The sequence below is a fragment of the Antrostomus carolinensis genome, unplaced genomic scaffold (assembly GCF_000700745.2).
Source record: "Antrostomus carolinensis isolate BGI_N321 unplaced genomic scaffold, ASM70074v2 scaffold13165, whole genome shotgun sequence".
Lineage (NCBI taxonomy): Eukaryota > Metazoa > Chordata > Aves > Caprimulgiformes > Caprimulgidae > Antrostomus > Antrostomus carolinensis.
In genome coordinates, this window is record NW_010318479.1 from 1 (window position 1) to 17,431 (window position 17,431).

The 17,431-nt window shown below is 34.8% G+C and overlaps 1 protein-coding gene across 1 annotated transcript; it reads left to right on the forward strand.

Moving 5' to 3' along the window:
- Positions 1-5,585: 5,585 nt before the first annotated feature.
- LOC104525695 (zinc finger protein 236-like) lies at positions 5,586-17,223 on the forward strand (the record flags this gene model as incomplete). The annotated part of the gene is made up of 5 exons (XM_010168915.1): positions 5,586-5,728; positions 7,055-7,219; positions 11,706-11,884; positions 13,284-13,408; positions 17,051-17,223. Coding segments are annotated over 5 exons (785 nt in total), but the record flags the coding sequence as incomplete, so codon positions are not given.
- Positions 17,224-17,431: the final 208 nt, after the last annotated feature.

Here is a 17,431-nt window from a genome sequence, read left to right on the forward strand (position 1 = left end):
GAGATGGCCTCCAGAATGAACTGTTCCATCCATCTCAGCAGTGTGCTTCTGGAAGCTCATTGACTGGGCTGGTATTGCTTTAAATTCCAGACTGATTATGGACCAAAACATAGTAAAAACTACCTGGTCTTATATGAGCAAATCTTAATTGATTTCTGGATTTTGGTCCAATACATGGGCTGAGAGTTAAAAAAAAATGCTCCTCCCATGAGAAGTCATGAGGAATGCTGTTCACTGGTTTTGTTTAAGAGCACTGAGGTTTAAACCTGGTTCTTTATGTTTTAATGATTCATTATCATGTGTTCTGTGACTTCAAGTGTAGTATGAGGAAACATCAATATCGCCATCCCCGTTTTGTTCTCTTGTCCTACCACTTTCTTCGCACTCATAAATTAGTAAATAGGTTTTGATAAGGTCAGACCCCTTTGTCCCTAAGCTTACCAGCTGCCATTTAAGTTCAGTGACAAGTTTTCATCCAGGAATTCGGCAAGCTTGAGTATTGTATTCACAGTGTCCTCTCAGCTGGGTGCCAGTAGGCTATTAGAGATCTAATAAGGCTGCGCTGTGTTTCCAGCTGAATGGGTCCATCTGTGCCTTGCAGAGGGGCTCGCAGGCTGCCGGGAGGCACGGTGCTGCTTACACAGGGAAGCGATGGTCGGGAGCGCTCTAATTCTGTCTTCCTGCTTCCACATGGAGTTGTCATCAGTGGCTTATAGCAGGGAGCACCTGCTTGCTGACTCAACTCCCGGGTCAGGTTTTCATGAAGGCTGTATCACAGAAATCTGTAGCGGAGTTGACCCGAAGCTTAATCGCTGCTGCTCTGGGAGGGACAATTAATGTGAAAAGAACTTGAAGGCTGTAACATTAAGAGTATTTAAATATGGCCATCTTTAAACAGAAAGTTTATTATCACTGATAGGTACTTTGCAAATCTGATTGTGGTATTTTTTGGCACTTCAGACAAACTGTAAGAATACAGACAAAATGTTTGCTTGACAGTGAGTAATCAGCTAAGTGCTCCCTGTTTAGTTTAATTGTATTGATACTTGGCTGTCTCTCTCAAGCTGTGATGGAAGAGGGTTGATTTATGTTACATAAATTACATTAGCTTTTGCACTGTTTCCATGCAGTTAATAAATGGTGATAAACTTTGCAGCTGCGCAGTGAGATTTATCTTTTGTTGTAGTGTGCACACCTGAAAGAATCACTGATTTTTCAGGGGATTTGTTACTCTGATATCAACATTGTGTTTTCTCTGTGTGTTTGTTTATGGATGTCAATGAGTAGCTTCTCTCTCATAAGAGCATGCTAGTTTTGCATGTGATTCTGTTAACATCATATGCTTAATCAGTTAATGTCTTCTCTAACTAAAAACCTCAAACTTTTAATTCTGTCTTGTTGACCTGAAAGGCATTCTGTTAGTTCATTAACAGACAGCAGACTTGTGTTTTCATCTGGGAAGAGTATATCTGACGATAAATAGATTGCTTAATCTGTGTGACTAATATTTATATTTTTCTGAGAGCAAAGGCACTATATGGGGCTCTAAGCAACCTGCTCTACCAAAGATGTCCCTGCTCACTGCAAGGGGGTTGGACTAGATGACCTTTGAAGGTCCCTTCCAACCCAATACAATCTATGATTCTCTATTAGCTATTTAAGATAGGGTTGTCAATCAGATAAATAATGAATTGTGACCATCAAGCGCTATGCCATGTATGTCAGTATTTTTATTGTGTTTCCCTTTGGTACACAGAGAAAGTTTAGAGTTTTTTAGTTGGTTATTTTTTTTAATTAACACATTTCTCAGTTAATTTAAAAGCATGGGATCCGTACCCCACTGCCAACTTCTTGAATTGGCATAATCTGCGTGGCTTTGGGTGTTGAAAAATGATGGTGCTTAAGAGATTCAGTATTTTGCAGTGTTTGGCTTGTTTCACGATCCAAGCTGATGCGACTGAAACCATTTTTTTTCTCTGATGTCAGGAAAGATGATTGCACAACTGGGTTTTATTGTTGATTTCCCTCAAGTATGGTAATGTAGGTTATTACTTTGACTTGCTATGATATAGAGGTATCAGTGTAAATACTGTCTCCGTCTGATTATTAATTCTTGTAACAAAAAACTCATCAAACTTTTATTTCATTTTTATATTGATATGCGGACAAACCCAAGTATACTTTATGAGTCTGTGACACCTGCCTGAAATGTTAAAATGTAGCTCACTTGCTTGTTCCTTTTTTAAATTGACAATGTCTTCCCTGTTTTTCTGTCTTCACAGTTCTAAACACAACATAACAGTTGTGTCCTTGCTGTTATCCAGTTGCTTGGTTTCAGTAGAGATATTCATAGAACCATAGAGTGGTTTGGGTTGGAAGGGACCTTAAAGATCATCTAGTTCCAATCCCCCTGCCATCAGCAGGGACACCTTCCACATATTACTCTGAATACTCTCTTTGTTACTAGAAGAATAAAATAAAAAGTCACTTCCTGCATCTGTAATAAAGGGAACAGTGCAACTCTTGACTGGTAATAGAGGACCAAATTATTTTAGTGAGAACACAATTGAAAAAAGATTATTATAGTCTCATCTTTCCCTTAAGCTACTTCAGACATACTGTTAATGAATAAATGAATTTGTGTTTTAATTGTAATCTGTATTAGATCTCAGTCCTGCCCTTTTAGTGAAAGTGAAACAATTGAACTTTAAGACTTCTTTCAAATCCAAACAAGACTGTTTTTCTATTCATACCAGCTGTAACTACTTAGAGCAGTCTTCAGCCTGATCTTCCAATAGTTGAGCCTTTGAAGATTTCTCAAATCTAACCTAAATTGATTTGCTGTGCCTTATCCTTGGATTTCTGCAGTGAGAGTCCTCTGCCAAGTCAAGCAGGACCTTACAGTCCAGTTGCTGATTCTAGGGTCTGGTCCTGACTCACAAGCATCTTTCTTGTGCTCTTTAGCAATGTGAAAGGTAGGACCAAAAAAGCATAAGATTTGGTTTTGGAAAGAGTTACGAAGATTTTATTTGAGAGTAATGCTTAAGATGTTACATAAGCAATGAATTTTCTGAATCTGTGCCTTCCATTTCTCCTTCCTTGGGGTCTGAGGGCCTTAAGGAAGGCAGAAAAGCTTGCAGGCAGCTCTGGGTTTGTGATCACCCGTGAACTAGTCATGGGGAAACTCCAGACGCTTTGACCCAGGGTGTGATGTGCTCAACTCCTCATTTCCCAAAGTTTGGGCTTTTTTTCTGTTCTTTCCTGTGAAATATTTTGAGATCATGCTTTTGTTCTCCCTTTATTTTAGTTGTGATAATTTCCTTGTTTTTAAAGAAAAACTGATATACCTTCTTTCTGTGTGTCTTTTCATCAGGTGGTATGATTTCATACACTTACAGTCACCAAATTATGTTGAAACATCACGAGGTTATTTAATTTTTCATTAACATACAGTTAATTTAAACTCATTTTTGAATTCCAGAAGAAAAATCATAGCCTGTAGATTAATCAGTATTGTGGTTGATACAGATATGATACACACTTTAATAAAAATTATATATAGAAATATTACTGACTGACCTGAAAAGTAAGTCATTTGATTATACTGTTCAGATGCTGGTGAAAAGCATGTTGCTTTTTCTGTGTTTCGAATTGTAGTGAAGTTATCACCTTTGATTATTTCAGCATTACACTTTTGCTACTTCAATTACTTAGACATTGTTTTTGTATGTTGTCTGATGTCTTTGATCTTGAGAGTGAATGTTTAAAGATAATAATCTCTTTGGTTTACTGAGAAGGTTTAAAGGCCTTTCTGAAGTCATGGGTTGGATCATTTTTCAGTTGTCAATTTAAAGTGAGAGGTCAGGCCTTCATGGGGTTTTAGTGTTACTCCTTTTTCTAGGGGAAAGGAAAGCTTCTTGCATTGGGTTTCCATATAGTCCAAGTATTGAAGTAGATTTTTCTTTCACCTCTCATTTTCTTGTCATACCAGTATTTACAGAAGCTGATTTTGTGCCCTTTATTCTACTCAGTTATATTTATCTCAAGGATGTTTAAAGGGCAGTGTCTTGTAATTAAAGCTGTGATTTTCAGCCTTTGAAGAATTGTGACCATTTCAGGGGTGTTATTGATAGTGTCTGCATATACTATGAATTAATGTCTGAGAGTCCTTTACATGTTAAAGACTTATGATACTTAAGCAAAGAATTTTCTCTAACAGAAAGATGTACGATTAAACTTTGCAAAGCAAAAGTTGATTGTGCGACTTAGTCCACAAATGGGGAGTGTAAGTACCTGGGACGTTGTTCCTCATTGGAATGTTTTTCTTTTCCCACTGAAATGTTTCCTAGAACTTCCTCAGCTACAAGCTTTTTAAGTTTGTTTATGAGAATTTTAGCAGGAAAAAAAGGTGGTCAGAATGTAAGGTACTGTTTTTGTGTTTGTTAGTTTTTCCCTTGTAAATGGTGTGTTGAATGAGACAGGGCTTTGAGGTAGGTGCAGTACTGAGCAGAAATACTGTATGAATTGTAAGCTTCAGTTTCCTCTGAAGAAATGTAAACAGGATGCTGTAAACTTCTAGTTGTGTTGTTACTTCCTGTGCCTAATTCTTACATAGATGGTGAGAAGTTCTGACTTTCTTAAAGGGAAACATAAAGCCTTGTGTGTCTAGATAATAACGTCAGTGTTGCCCTTTTCTTTGCATCCTGTTGCACTCTGTTGTTGATGTACTTTGTTTAGTTGTGGCAGTTTGTTTGTTGTGGCAGTTGTTTGAAACTGAATTCTATGGGTTTTTTCTCTGTAGTGTCCTTAATCTGTAGCACAAGTTGATCAATCTTTATTTTAATGTTGTTAATACTGCTTTGAATGATATTTTAAACCCTCCTGCCAATTACTTTTCTTAAAATTTTTCTTAAATAAAGAAAACTTCCTTAGTCATACAGTATCTTCTCAAGTGTAAAATGTGTTTAACACATTTTTCATATATCTTAAATATTTATAGGACTGACTTCAGCCATTTGAGCAAGAGGATATAGAAGCTTGCAACTTTTATATCAGAAGTTGTGTGACTGTAGGAGTTCAAAGCAAGAAAACTGTATGGGCTTAGACTGGATCTATTAAACCCCACATATATGTTGTATTAGAAAGCGTTTTTTAGAAACACATGATGTAATATTACTAAAAATAACCCTGGCAGTATCTTACTTATACCTAGTGTATTTGTCAGCATTTTATTTTGTTGCAAACTTGCTGGGTGTTTATGAAACACAGAAAGAATTTATTTCAAATTACTGAGAAAAGAGGACTATTTACCTCCTTAGTGACTGGCAGTTAGAAGTATAGAGATATATATAGATGTATACAGGGAGATACATTCTGTTGATCCTGTATCAAGGGAAGCAGTAATTTTTATGCCTGAGATCTTCAAGATCCTGCAAGGTTAGAATTTTGTGTAAGTCAAAGTCTTACAGGAGTTTGAATAGTTTCTGCTTCCAAGAATTCTGTTTTTTACAGTAAAGTGTAAGTAAATGAAATGTGAAATGAAACTATCACAACTTCATACAAATGTTTCGATGTTTGTTTCGTAGATGATGTTCTGACACCAAATATAGAGAACATTAGTTTTCCCTACCAAGTACCCAACTGCCATAAGTGTGAGATCTGTTTGCTGTCTTTTCCAAAAGAGACCCAGCTCCAGCGCCATATGAGGGATCATGAGCAAAATGACAAGGTATGAATTTTAGTAGATATAAACTTAGAAAATACCAGTGTATGTTGATATTTTCATATACTGAGAAGTAAAGCTAACACAGGACATAGTTTTCATTTTTTTAATCACATCACTAATTATTACTACTTGGGGACCTCAGAGTTTTATGAAGTTTCTCTTTCATGTTTTCTCATGTTTCCTTTGAGACAGGACCTTACTTCGATGCCATTTAGTTAGATTGTTGTTTCCAGTTCAGTAATTTTTAATTTTAACCATTTTGTTGATACCGTATTCAGGTAGATGACAAAATGTATGGGCTTGTTTTCATCAGATTTGCAAACTGTTTCTACACATTAGCAGTAAAAAGAAAATAATGCTTATATTGATTAACTGGACCCTGCTAGTCTCTTATAGCTGTTTTCAATAGTGTCAAGCAACCTAATCTAGTATATGTGTATTATTCAGTAGGTTAATGTCATGACTTTAGCTGCTCACAAATCAAATTTGGGAAAGAATGAGAAAAATACAGATATGTGATTAAGACTGGACCCACTTTTTAAATGAAGCTTTTGCCACAGGTTTAATCTGTAATGAAGCATGTAATTTCTATTTCTTGCTTTCTGTTTCACAAAACTAAGACTACTTTACATGTTACAGAAATAATTTTATTACTGTTTGAGGTAGCTGTAGATACAGATTAATTAACAAAATGTAGAACTTTGAGATGATAATTCATGTATACAAACAACTGCTTACACAAGTTTCAACTTTTTGAAGTTGATATACAAAAAAAGGAAATTGACATTGTTAAAACCATACTATTGCAAACTTGTGTGAGAGCCTTCATATATAAAAGTGAAGGTGCTCTTAAAGAATGAAAACTGATTGTGCAGACACCAGCTGAAGAGCACTCAATCCTAGCACAAACCAGGCTCTTTGCTGGTTCAATTATTAGTTTTGCTTAAGGAGAGTTCACTATCTCGGTTAAAGTAGTAAAGTTTATTTCCGTCTCTTGCTCATTCTTCTCTCCTGCTAAGTTCACTCTCTTAGGACAGTCTCAGTTTTGAGTCTACCTTCTTTAGCTCCCCTGCCTTCTTTCCCCATATGCTCTTGAAATACTGTATCTGTATTTTCAGTAGCAACAAAGATAAAATAGTTAAGACTGGTATTATTAAGGATCATTAACATATGTATTGTTGATATATGTAACTTGATTTGCTTATAACTTGAGTCGCTCCTTTTCTATTTTAAACATTTTGATTTATCTGGTTGTATGTGTCAGCTAGGGTCTATGTAACTTACGGAAAGATTAAATTCTGTCTTTATTTTTGTGGTTTTGACAAACAGCCTCACCGATGTGACCAGTGTCCGATGTCATTTAATGTTGAATTCAACTTGACACTTCATAAATGTACTCACAATGGTGAAGATCCTACATGTCCTGTGTGCAACAAGAAATTCTCCAGAGTAGCCAGTCTGAAAGCTCATATAATGCTACATGAGAAAGAAGAGGTAATTCATTAAACCTCATAATTTAAATTCTGAAAAGACATGTCAGAATGGTTGTACTTAATCCCTTATTTATGTGCTTTAGATTGGAGGATTGAATAAAAAGTCTCATTCAGAAGAAATATAAAACTTTTATTGGGGAGTCTGTTTTAATCATGGTAGCAGAAATTAATATACTGGATATAAGCAAGTGTTCTCACTGTATCTTTACTAACAAAGAGAATCTGTGTATGTTTAATAGATACCATATCATAGATGAACATTAACTGATCAGTTATTTACAAATACTTTTATTTTGAAGTAATTTCTGTGACTTCATATACATTGAGAAGCCCACATGTAATAGTCTGGGTGATCGTTTTTAACGGCAGATGTCATGGTGAGGCACTCTGACTATATTTCTTGCATTGTGGAGCTGTTCCCTTATCTAGAATTCACACTCCCATTTGAATGGTTATTTCACTTGAGAGGACTTCTTGTTCCTTTCCCTCTCACAATATCATTTTCAATTTTTGTAAGGCATTGGTTAAATTCTTAGCAAACAGTTAATGCATAGTAGTATTTTTCACACTTCATAGTCATTACTGCATTACTGTGGTTGCTAGAGTTGATTGTACTGCCCAAAATACCAAGTTTTCAATCATGTAATTCTTCCTCCTTTGAAGGCTTTTTTAAAATTGCACTTTTCATTGGAGAATTGGAGCTGAGTCAAGTATGCAGTTTTATCCCCAGACTTCTAATCATAACATAGCAATTGTATGTTTCTCCATACCAGTTGCAGACAGTTTACAGCAGTTTTGGCCAGTAGATTTGGGATGATAGGCCTGTTTGCATTTTTCCCCTAAAACAGGCAGGGAGTGCCATCTGTGGAGAATGTACTCCTCCTTTAATCTTGTTATCAGTTCACGTTTTATCACGTACACAATTGAGTTAGATGAGAGGACTTGAGTAGTATTTTGTTGCATGTTAATATGATACCTAGCTTTATGGGTATTTATTGAGGAAACTTGATTTATGAATTGCTAAAAATATCAGAATAATGAAACTGAGCATCAAGAAAGATACCTAGGAGTGGTGTCTAGTATATGTTTCTATCACTAAGTGATTTCTCATCCACTTCAGCAGCTCTGATTTGATACTTGGTACAGATGTCAGAAGAATAGATTGTGTGGTGCCTTCCAATTTAAAATTCAGTCTGTAGCTTTAAAGTTAAATTTATAAAAATATACACCTTTCAATTGCTAATGTACGTATTCTTATAATGCCCTGTAATTCTGGGATAAAACAGAGGGGAACGTGACAATTAATTCACAGAGAATTTTAGGAATGAATTTCCCAGTAGTTGTGCACAGGGCCTGTAGGAGAGCTGCAATTTGAACTTGAAGCAGAGGGCTTCAAGAGGGCTAGTGACAATGGCACTAGCTGTCATTCAGGAGTTTTTCGTAATGTGCAGGATAAGAAGTTATGTTACTCGTGGAGTACATTCGCTCTCCTGTTTACTGTTCTTTTGCTGCTGGAAGGGTTGAAAATCTGAAAACACGGCAAAGATACATACTCACTTAGGGAACACGTAGCAGTTGAGGAGATTGCTGCACAAACCTGAAGTTTGTATAACTTTAGCCTTGTTTTGTGCTGCATCAGCCAGCTTTACAGATGAGTGCAGAAGGGCAATAACAAGAAATTAGTGTGATTAGCTTCTTGAGCTTTCCAGTTAGGTTTGGGAGAGTGAGTCTGTCTGTGTTGAAACACAAATTTTTGTCATTGATGGCTCCTGTGAGAGGTTCCAGAAGGAGTTTTCAGGGCTATTGAAATTTAGCTTGCAAGAGACTAACTTTTCTGCTGAAGTTCTTTGGTGATTTGTGTGTGATAAACTGGTGTAACAGAAAAAAAAACACATTTGAAATTCCTCACTTTCAGGTAGCTTTATTTTAAAAAGTCATAAAGGACATACCTTATGTAAATAAGCCCAACCTTGTAGGGGATTCTCGGTTTTGTCCATTTCCTCAGTGGAAATGGACAGTAGTATTCACTGCAACTTTTTGATGTGGTGAGACAGGAAGACTATGTTAAAAAACAGTAAAATTTCAATTTATTGCATTAAAACTGCTAATAGGTCTTCTTTCTCCATGAGCATGAGGTTTTCTTGGGCTTTAGGAAAATGTTAATATGTTGAAGAAGTTAAAACTGGTATTGGGTGAAAATAAGTGAAAAAAGTGAAAATTCTGTTATTTTAAAATCCTAATGTGTGTGGTTTGTGGTTTTGTTGTTTTGGGTTGTTTTTTTTTTAAAAAGAATGTTTATTGTGTTTGATTTGTCCTGTCTTACAAATCAGGAGCAATGGTCTTTTGAAAAAGTGCAAATTAAAATAATCTTTTACAGATGGTAGGAGTCATTGCTACTAATGAGGTGAAGATCATGAGTTCCAAAGTATTCCTTCAGATATTGCATCTGATAAGATAAAGATAGTTAATACAGTCAGAATTAGATGAGTAAAGCTTTATAAAATTATTTCTTAGTTTGGCAATTTTGAGTATTATCTATCAGTGTATGATCAACCCCTTTTATTTAATGCTAGAAGGTAAGTTTAACCATAATGAGGTTAACAACGTGCAATTACTTGTTCTGTGTATGGTCATGGATTTTTTGTTTGTTTGAGGGGCAAATCTGGTACCACCTATTCCAGAGAGAGGCTGCTGAGTTTAATATATTGCTGGTTTTTTGTACAGATTTCTGTTTTACTATGACCTTGCTTTCCTACACAGATTCCACAATAATGAATACATAAACTTGTCTCAAATACTTCTTCTACATGACCTTACTTTCCTACAGCAAATTCCACAATAATGAATCAAAATACATAAACTTGTCTCAAATACTTCTTCTAAGGTTTTCTTTTGTTTGGGGGAGTTACTAAACAGAATATGTGTAATAGCAACTTAATGTCATAGATATGAGTGTCTGAAAAGTGCTGAGAAGTGATGGAAAAAGTCAGTTTTGGGGTCCACGAGCTTGGTATAGTGTGCTTTTTAAGCTTCAGATAATTTTCCCCTACTTGAATGAAAGGATCATCGTAAACCAAATTTGTTATATAAGAACAATTTTTTTCTATAAGAAGTATTCTTATTCAGATTTGAATGTAGATCCTGGAAAAGAAAGTAATATTTATTTATTCTCCCACACTAACTTGAGTCCAGAAATAATGATCTCTGGGTTAGATGAAACGAGTAATTTTTGAGGTAGTACTTATTTTCATTAAAGGACTTCAGCTTTTTAATTTTTTGTGTGGAAACATTGGGATATTGCAGAATTTTTGTTTTTTCAGACTCAGGGAAAAATTTTTTTTTTGTCAAAATATTATAAGAATGGTCCCGCATATCTTTGTTCCTCTTGATTAAAACATTCTTGTCAATATCTTTATTTAAATGAACATTGTGTTGTTTTTTATTTTTCTCTTGATCATTCAAGGAGGGGGGAAAAAAGGGATAAAAAAAAAAAGGATAAAAAACCATTTCCATTTGCAGTGATAATCACAATTAGTGAAAAATGAACAGAGACAAAAACTATGTGAAATTGCTTATACACACCAGTAAGGAACATGTAACAGATGTATTGCCAAAGAGATGGTGAATGTTTTTAGATGTTTACTCTTAACTCTCTGCTTAGATTTTGTAAAATAAAGATAAACTGAGAAATAAAAGTAGTGCTTTTGAAAAGCAGAAGGAAGTAAACTAAATGCAGAGCTTTTGGTGTTAATTGAAACAATATTTGACTTTGATTCTTCCTCTGAATTTCAGAGAAATGGCAATTTCAATGGCTTTTGTATTAAACATTACAAGTATAATTTCTATTCTAAATGACATGGAATACTAACATAGCTGGAAAGTGCTGTGTTTTAACAGTGCTGTAAAATTAATGGGTTGAAGAGATAGCTGTCAAAAACATGTCCCTATTTATTTCTGTCATCTTTTCTTTGAAGATAGCTTAAGAAAAATCAGTAGTAACTGTGGTGGGATTACTGTTAAAAAGTAAGTGACAGTCTGTATCATTTTAACCAGTAAAAGTGTAAAATCCCTGAATCCACAGCTAAGATGTTTTTGTTTAGAAAGTAGTATTTTTTACAAATGTTTATGTAGACCATAGCATAATGGCACTGCATTCAGTTTCTGTGTGTATCTTGAACTAGTCTACCAAGGAAATAGGGAGTGTAATGATGGTACTGAACTGCCTATTTCTGCTGCCATATGAACTTTTTCAGAATTTATTTCATTGGAGTTTCTTAAAATACAAATACTACATTAAGCTTGCAGTGATTATTGTTCATGATTTATATTACGGGGCTCATAAACTTTTTTGCTTGTATACTTCTATTGCTGCTTGCTTCCAGCTGCTAATGTCCACAGAAGGATACATTCACCTACTTGAGCAAAGCTTGTGTGTGGGCACCACTGTTTGGGAATCTTGAAAAATCAGTCTCTATTATCTCTTTCAGAACCTTATCTGTTCAGAGTGTGGAGATGAATTTACTTTACAGAGTCAACTGTCCATACACATGGAAGAACATCGTCAAGAATTGGCAGGCAGTAGGATCCACAGCTGCAAGTCTTGCAAAAAGGAATTTGAAACTTCCTCACAGCTAAAGGAGCATATGAAAACTCACTATAAAATAAGGTGACAATCATGGGATTTTAACAAAATGAGCAGATGTTACTTTTATGGTGATATCTGGGCAAAGCGGGACTAGCATTTCCAGTCAGCAAAGTACCATGATCTATGCAGATAATTTCTTTTCTTTGGTATGCTGTTATGAAATGTATGTTGTTTTTTAACAAAAAACAGATGTATATTAATTTTCCATAGCATTTGTTGTAATTGCAAAAGTCCTCATGCTTATTTTCTACAAAGAAATAAGTTGTTCCTTGCAGTTTAATTGTATTTTGCAAGTGGTCCTCATGACAACCTACCATGAGTTTCTTGTAAATCTAAAAAAGCACAAATTGAAGAAAAAAAAAAAAGAGGCCTAATAAATGCTGTTCTTATTTTCGGTGACTATTTCTTCTGTCCTTTCTTTCAGCTCTCTAGTTTAACTTTACTTTTAGGAAGGTGAAAATTACTTTAAGTTAGAAGAAAGATAAACTTAATTCTGTTGCTTTAGTTTATACATTAAGAAAGGCCAAAGTTTTGACAGGTGATGTTGTTATACCAACTTGTGGTTCAGGGTGGTGGTGTGTTTTGCGCATCTGCTCCATGTTAGCCAGTTCTTTCAGTTGTTCAGAAAAACACCAGGTATTTAAATTTGTGTCATTTCAGTTAATAAGCTGGATTACTGTATAGGCATAGAAACTCAGGCACTATGGAAAATGTGGAGTGCTATAAATACCATATTGGTTTGCCCATTGCCTTCTCATTTCTGCTTGTTTAGCTGAGTTGTTGTGATGGTCTGTTAAGATTTAGTTTTTTGTTTGTCCTTTTTCCCAGCATAAAACCAATTGCTGTTTTTCCACCTTGCTGTTGATGTTTTCCAGCAATTTAATTTGTAGAGAAATTAATTTTGGGAGTTTATATCATATGTTAGTATGTCTCTGTGGAGATAGTGATTTGTATTTGAGGGGCAGTGGTGAATATTTGGGTTGTTAAATTACTAATCTGCTCTTGTTAGAGTTCAGCAACTGCATTTCTACTGTAGTTCATAGATCTTCATATTCTAGTTAAGAATTAAAGTTTTGCTATGTTTAGGCAAGAGAAACGGAGTTGCACAGAGTTGAAAGTTCCCCCAAAAACAGTAGTTATGAAGTCACTGTACACTTCTAGCAGAATTTACAGTGAAAATGTTTCTAGAGGGCCTCTAAGATGTATTGATTTTATGAGAAAATTAACTAAAATTCTTAGTGCTTGTAGGTACTTAGAAAAGTGATGTTTATATTATTGTTTTAGTATCATTAAAGAGGTTAGTTTTTAACTGCTGCAGCTGACATATTTTTTCATCAAATTTAGACTGTATGTTAAAAAATGATGGGGTAAAATAAGCTTCTTCAAAATAATGTTTAATTTTTTTTTTTTTAAATGACAGGGTATCAAATACCAGATCTTACAACAGGAACATTGACAGAAGTGGGTTTACGTATTCCTGTCCTCACTGTGGAAAGACGTTCCAGAAACCAAGTCAGTTAACACGTCATGTTAGAATACACACCGGTAAGGCTGTGGAATTAATTGTTTTAGTTTGCATTGGTTTTACAAAATTCAGTTAACCTGTGAAATACTAAGTATTCTTCTCCCTGTTGGGACTTGAAATAGTATTAATAAGTTTGGTTCATCAGATACTGTTACCTGTTGATTTAAAACAACCTTTACATAATTCCTTTGCGTAGGAAATGTATGTGCTTTTAAAATTTCTGTATGTATATTATTAGAAACAGTTAAAAAACATTTTAAGTACTTTATAGGTTTCATTTGTTAGAGAATACCATTTTGGTACTTAAAAGTTTCAGTGGGCTGTAAAATTAGAATCCCTAGATAAGACCCAGTCAGCTACCCAAAATAAGGTAAGAGAACAGGTTCTAAAATTTACAATCCCAAAAAGAGTAGAAGTACATGAGAATGAATAATACTACTAACTTATTGGCCTTTCTTTTGATTTTAGATTGATTTATTTAAAGTTACTGTCCTATATTTTCCGTAGTTACTGTCGCTGCCATTTTCAGGATGTAACTTTGATACTTTATGAAGTGTGGTGACTGTTCAAATTTGCAGAATAAATAGCAAAATGGTTTTTGCTAAATTAATGTAGAGAATTTGTGCATGTCTAACCCTTAAGGAATTAAAATAACTGAAAGATGCCATGCATAAAATAATATAAAATAATAAGGTTCTGGGGAGACCTTATAGTGACCTTCTGGTACCTGAAAGGGGCCTACAGGAAGGCTGAAGAGGGACCTTTTACAAGGGCAGGTAGTGATAGGATGAGAGGTAACGGCTTTAAACTGGAAGAGGGGAGGTTTAGACTAGACATTAGGAAGAAGTTCTTGACTGTGAGGGTGGTCAGACACTGGAACAGGTTGCCCAGAGAAGCTGTGGATGCCCCATCCCTGGAAGTGTTCAAGGCCAGGCTGGTTGAGGCTTTGAGCAACCTGGTCTAGTGGAAGGTATCCCTGCTGATGACAAGGAGGTTGGAACTAGATGATATTTAAGGTCCCTTCCAACCTTAACCATTCTATGATTCTATGAATATAGAAGTTTTTGAAGTGTACAGAGGACTGTAAGAATAGTTCTTAAGTTTTAACCAGCTATACATAGGATAGCAGGAGTTTGGCTTTAAACAAAACCTTAACTGGAGGTACTCCAGTGATGTGCAATATGTATGTATTTTGTACCTCGTGAATAAATTGCTGTTTGTCTAGTTTTTAGCTAATTCAAGTAGTCAATTATGTAAGTGTGCATTGTTGATTGTATTAGCATTGTTCAGAGAGTGATGTGATGGGTTGCCATTTACAAGAATGACTCGTAAATGACTGTTTAATAAGGGAGAAATAAAAATTCCATTGTGTGATTTTCTTAGGAATCTTTTTAAGTTTTATAGATCTAGTTATAGATCAGTAACACAAGAGGTCACCCTTGTACCTGCTTTAAAGTTGCCTCAAAGTAATAGCCAAAAAAGTAATTGAAAATTAGGTTCCTTATTTTAGAGTCTTGTCTCTATTTATTGATACATTATTTTAGCTTATTCTAGTCAGAATTAAATAAACAAGATTATAGTTGGTTGAGGACACTTTTCTAAAGCTTCAAAAAGTTCAAGAGCATTCATAGTTCTGTTGAAGAATAAAAAGACATTTGTCTGCTGGGAAACCAGGACACAGAAAATGTGGTCCCAATCTGCACGTGAAGGTGAATCATTTTAAGTTCCAAGTAGCTATCAAATACTTATTTAATTTGTAAAGTGTGTCATTTCTCTAAATCTGCAGACAATCTGTCTGGCATCTTATTGCTTCAGGTACTGTAAGATATGTAGGAAAGAAGAGCTCTGCTTTAAGGAATTTAGAATAGTTTAGTCTTCAGTTGTTAAAAGAGCATGTTTGTGCTACTTGTACAGCATTACATTAGTGTCTTAATTGCAATACTTTTTTTGTTCATAGCTATTAATTTTAAGCACTTACACCCTTTGGGAAAAAAGTACAAGTCTCAGGGATTGCAGTTCCCATGTTAATAACTGAGTAATGAACGCCTCCATTCCCCCTCCCAAATCTGTATTTTATTAAGTTATACTTGAGAAATACAGAAATTCCCCATTTCCACACTAGAATTTAGATTTAGTTTTTATAATGAGATTTACTTAGATAAGCAAACTTAACCGTATTTCTGTGTATCCACAAGCAGCTATTAGTGGAAGCTAAGGCTTTTACCTGTGAAAGCCCAGTAGGAATTTTGTCACTCTATTTCAAGATCTGAATCAGTGTTCTGTATTTTAATCTGTATTAAAAATTACACAGTTGGAACTCAAAGACCTTAAAGCATCTTCAAAACCTATAAGCATCAGAACAGAATATATACATTCCTTCGGAGTTGATACTATGTGAGTTATATGCTTGTGATCTGTTGCAGAAAATAGCTGCTTTTATTTCAAACAATATGAATTTAGTTGAGAGTTAATTTTAAAATAGATGTATTTACAGCTATATAATTAGAAGTCACACAAAAATATGCTTTAGTGTGCATAATATTTAGCACATGCTAGTACTTACTAATGTAGCAGACATAATGTATGGCAGGCTCATAGTGTTTTTGCTACAGAAATGCTCAAAGACAAAGTGTTAAATGTTCTCAAGGTACCTGAGCTAAACTCTTTCACTAAAAGAAAAAAACAACAGTAATACTGAGTTCACAGTGGAGATTTCCAGTAGTCAATTAAGACATAGTTGTAAGAAACTGAACTTTGTTCTTAGGATCCATGTGTTTAAAATATGTAACTCTAATATGTTAATGGTTCTGTTATGTTTTGCCGTAATTTCTGGGGAGTTTTTCATGCTTAATCTGTTAGTGCACAAATAACTGAAAGTATCCACAGTGCTGAGAACGTTCCTGTTACAATAGTGCCTAGGTTTTGTTTAATGTTCAATAGTAATGTAAACGTTCAAGATTTTAAAACTATTTTTAGCAGGGCTGTACAATACCTTGTATAATACTAAACATTATTTTATTGCACATTTTCAATAGGTGGTTATAAGGAATGAATGGCTATGGATACTTATTAGGGAGCAGGAACCATAAGCCAACTTCTGCAGCGTTGCTATAAGATGTTTTGGTTTTTTTAGACTAAATAACAGCTTAAATTTTTGACTGTTGGTTATTTATTACTGTCCATTCTGCCCTCTGCTCCCTTGTTTGTTTCCATGCAGGTGTATGAATTTCATGGGATTTGGTGTAAAAGAACAGCGTATGTTGTGGGTTTGTTTTTTTTCTTTTCTCCTTTTTCTTTTCCTCCAGTGGTTTTGCATAGCAACTGCTGAGATCTTCCAAAGCACAACTTCAGGGAAACTGTTCTAAATAATTGTTTCATACAGGTTTCATTTATTTTACCCTTTTTAACTGATTGACCCCATTTAATCTGCTAGGTCATAAAACTTTTTCATTGGAAGTAGAAGCTGAGATTAGTGGACAAAGTAAACAATTTCATTGTCAAAACACCTAATAACGTTTGTTTCTGTGTTTATATGTATGTATGTACAGATATCTATATGCAGTATTTTATTTTAACTGATAGAATTTTTCATTTAGATACAGGAAACTGCTAACTAAGTTTATTTAAAGGCCCTTACCATGCATCTTTATTTTTCCTTTCAGGTGAAAGACCTTTTAAATGCAGTGAATGTGGAAAAGCCTTTAACCAGAAGGGGGCATTGCAGACCCATATGATCAAGCACACTGGTGAAAAACCCCATGCTTGTGCCTTTTGTCCTGCAGCCTTTTCTCAGAAAGGCAATCTTCAGTCACACATACAGAGAGTTCATTCAGAGGTAAATACAATTATTCATAAAGTGGTTGGTGCTAATATACTGCTTATTTAATTTTCAGTATTTAAATTGTCCTGTTTGCTCTTCCTATGCTCTCTGGTGCTTTCTGCAACCAATATAGATTTACTGCTGTAGTATAGATTCTATAGATTCTAGTTTGTTGGTTTTACCTGCAAGCTTTGCTAAAATACTTTAATCTAAATAAATGCAT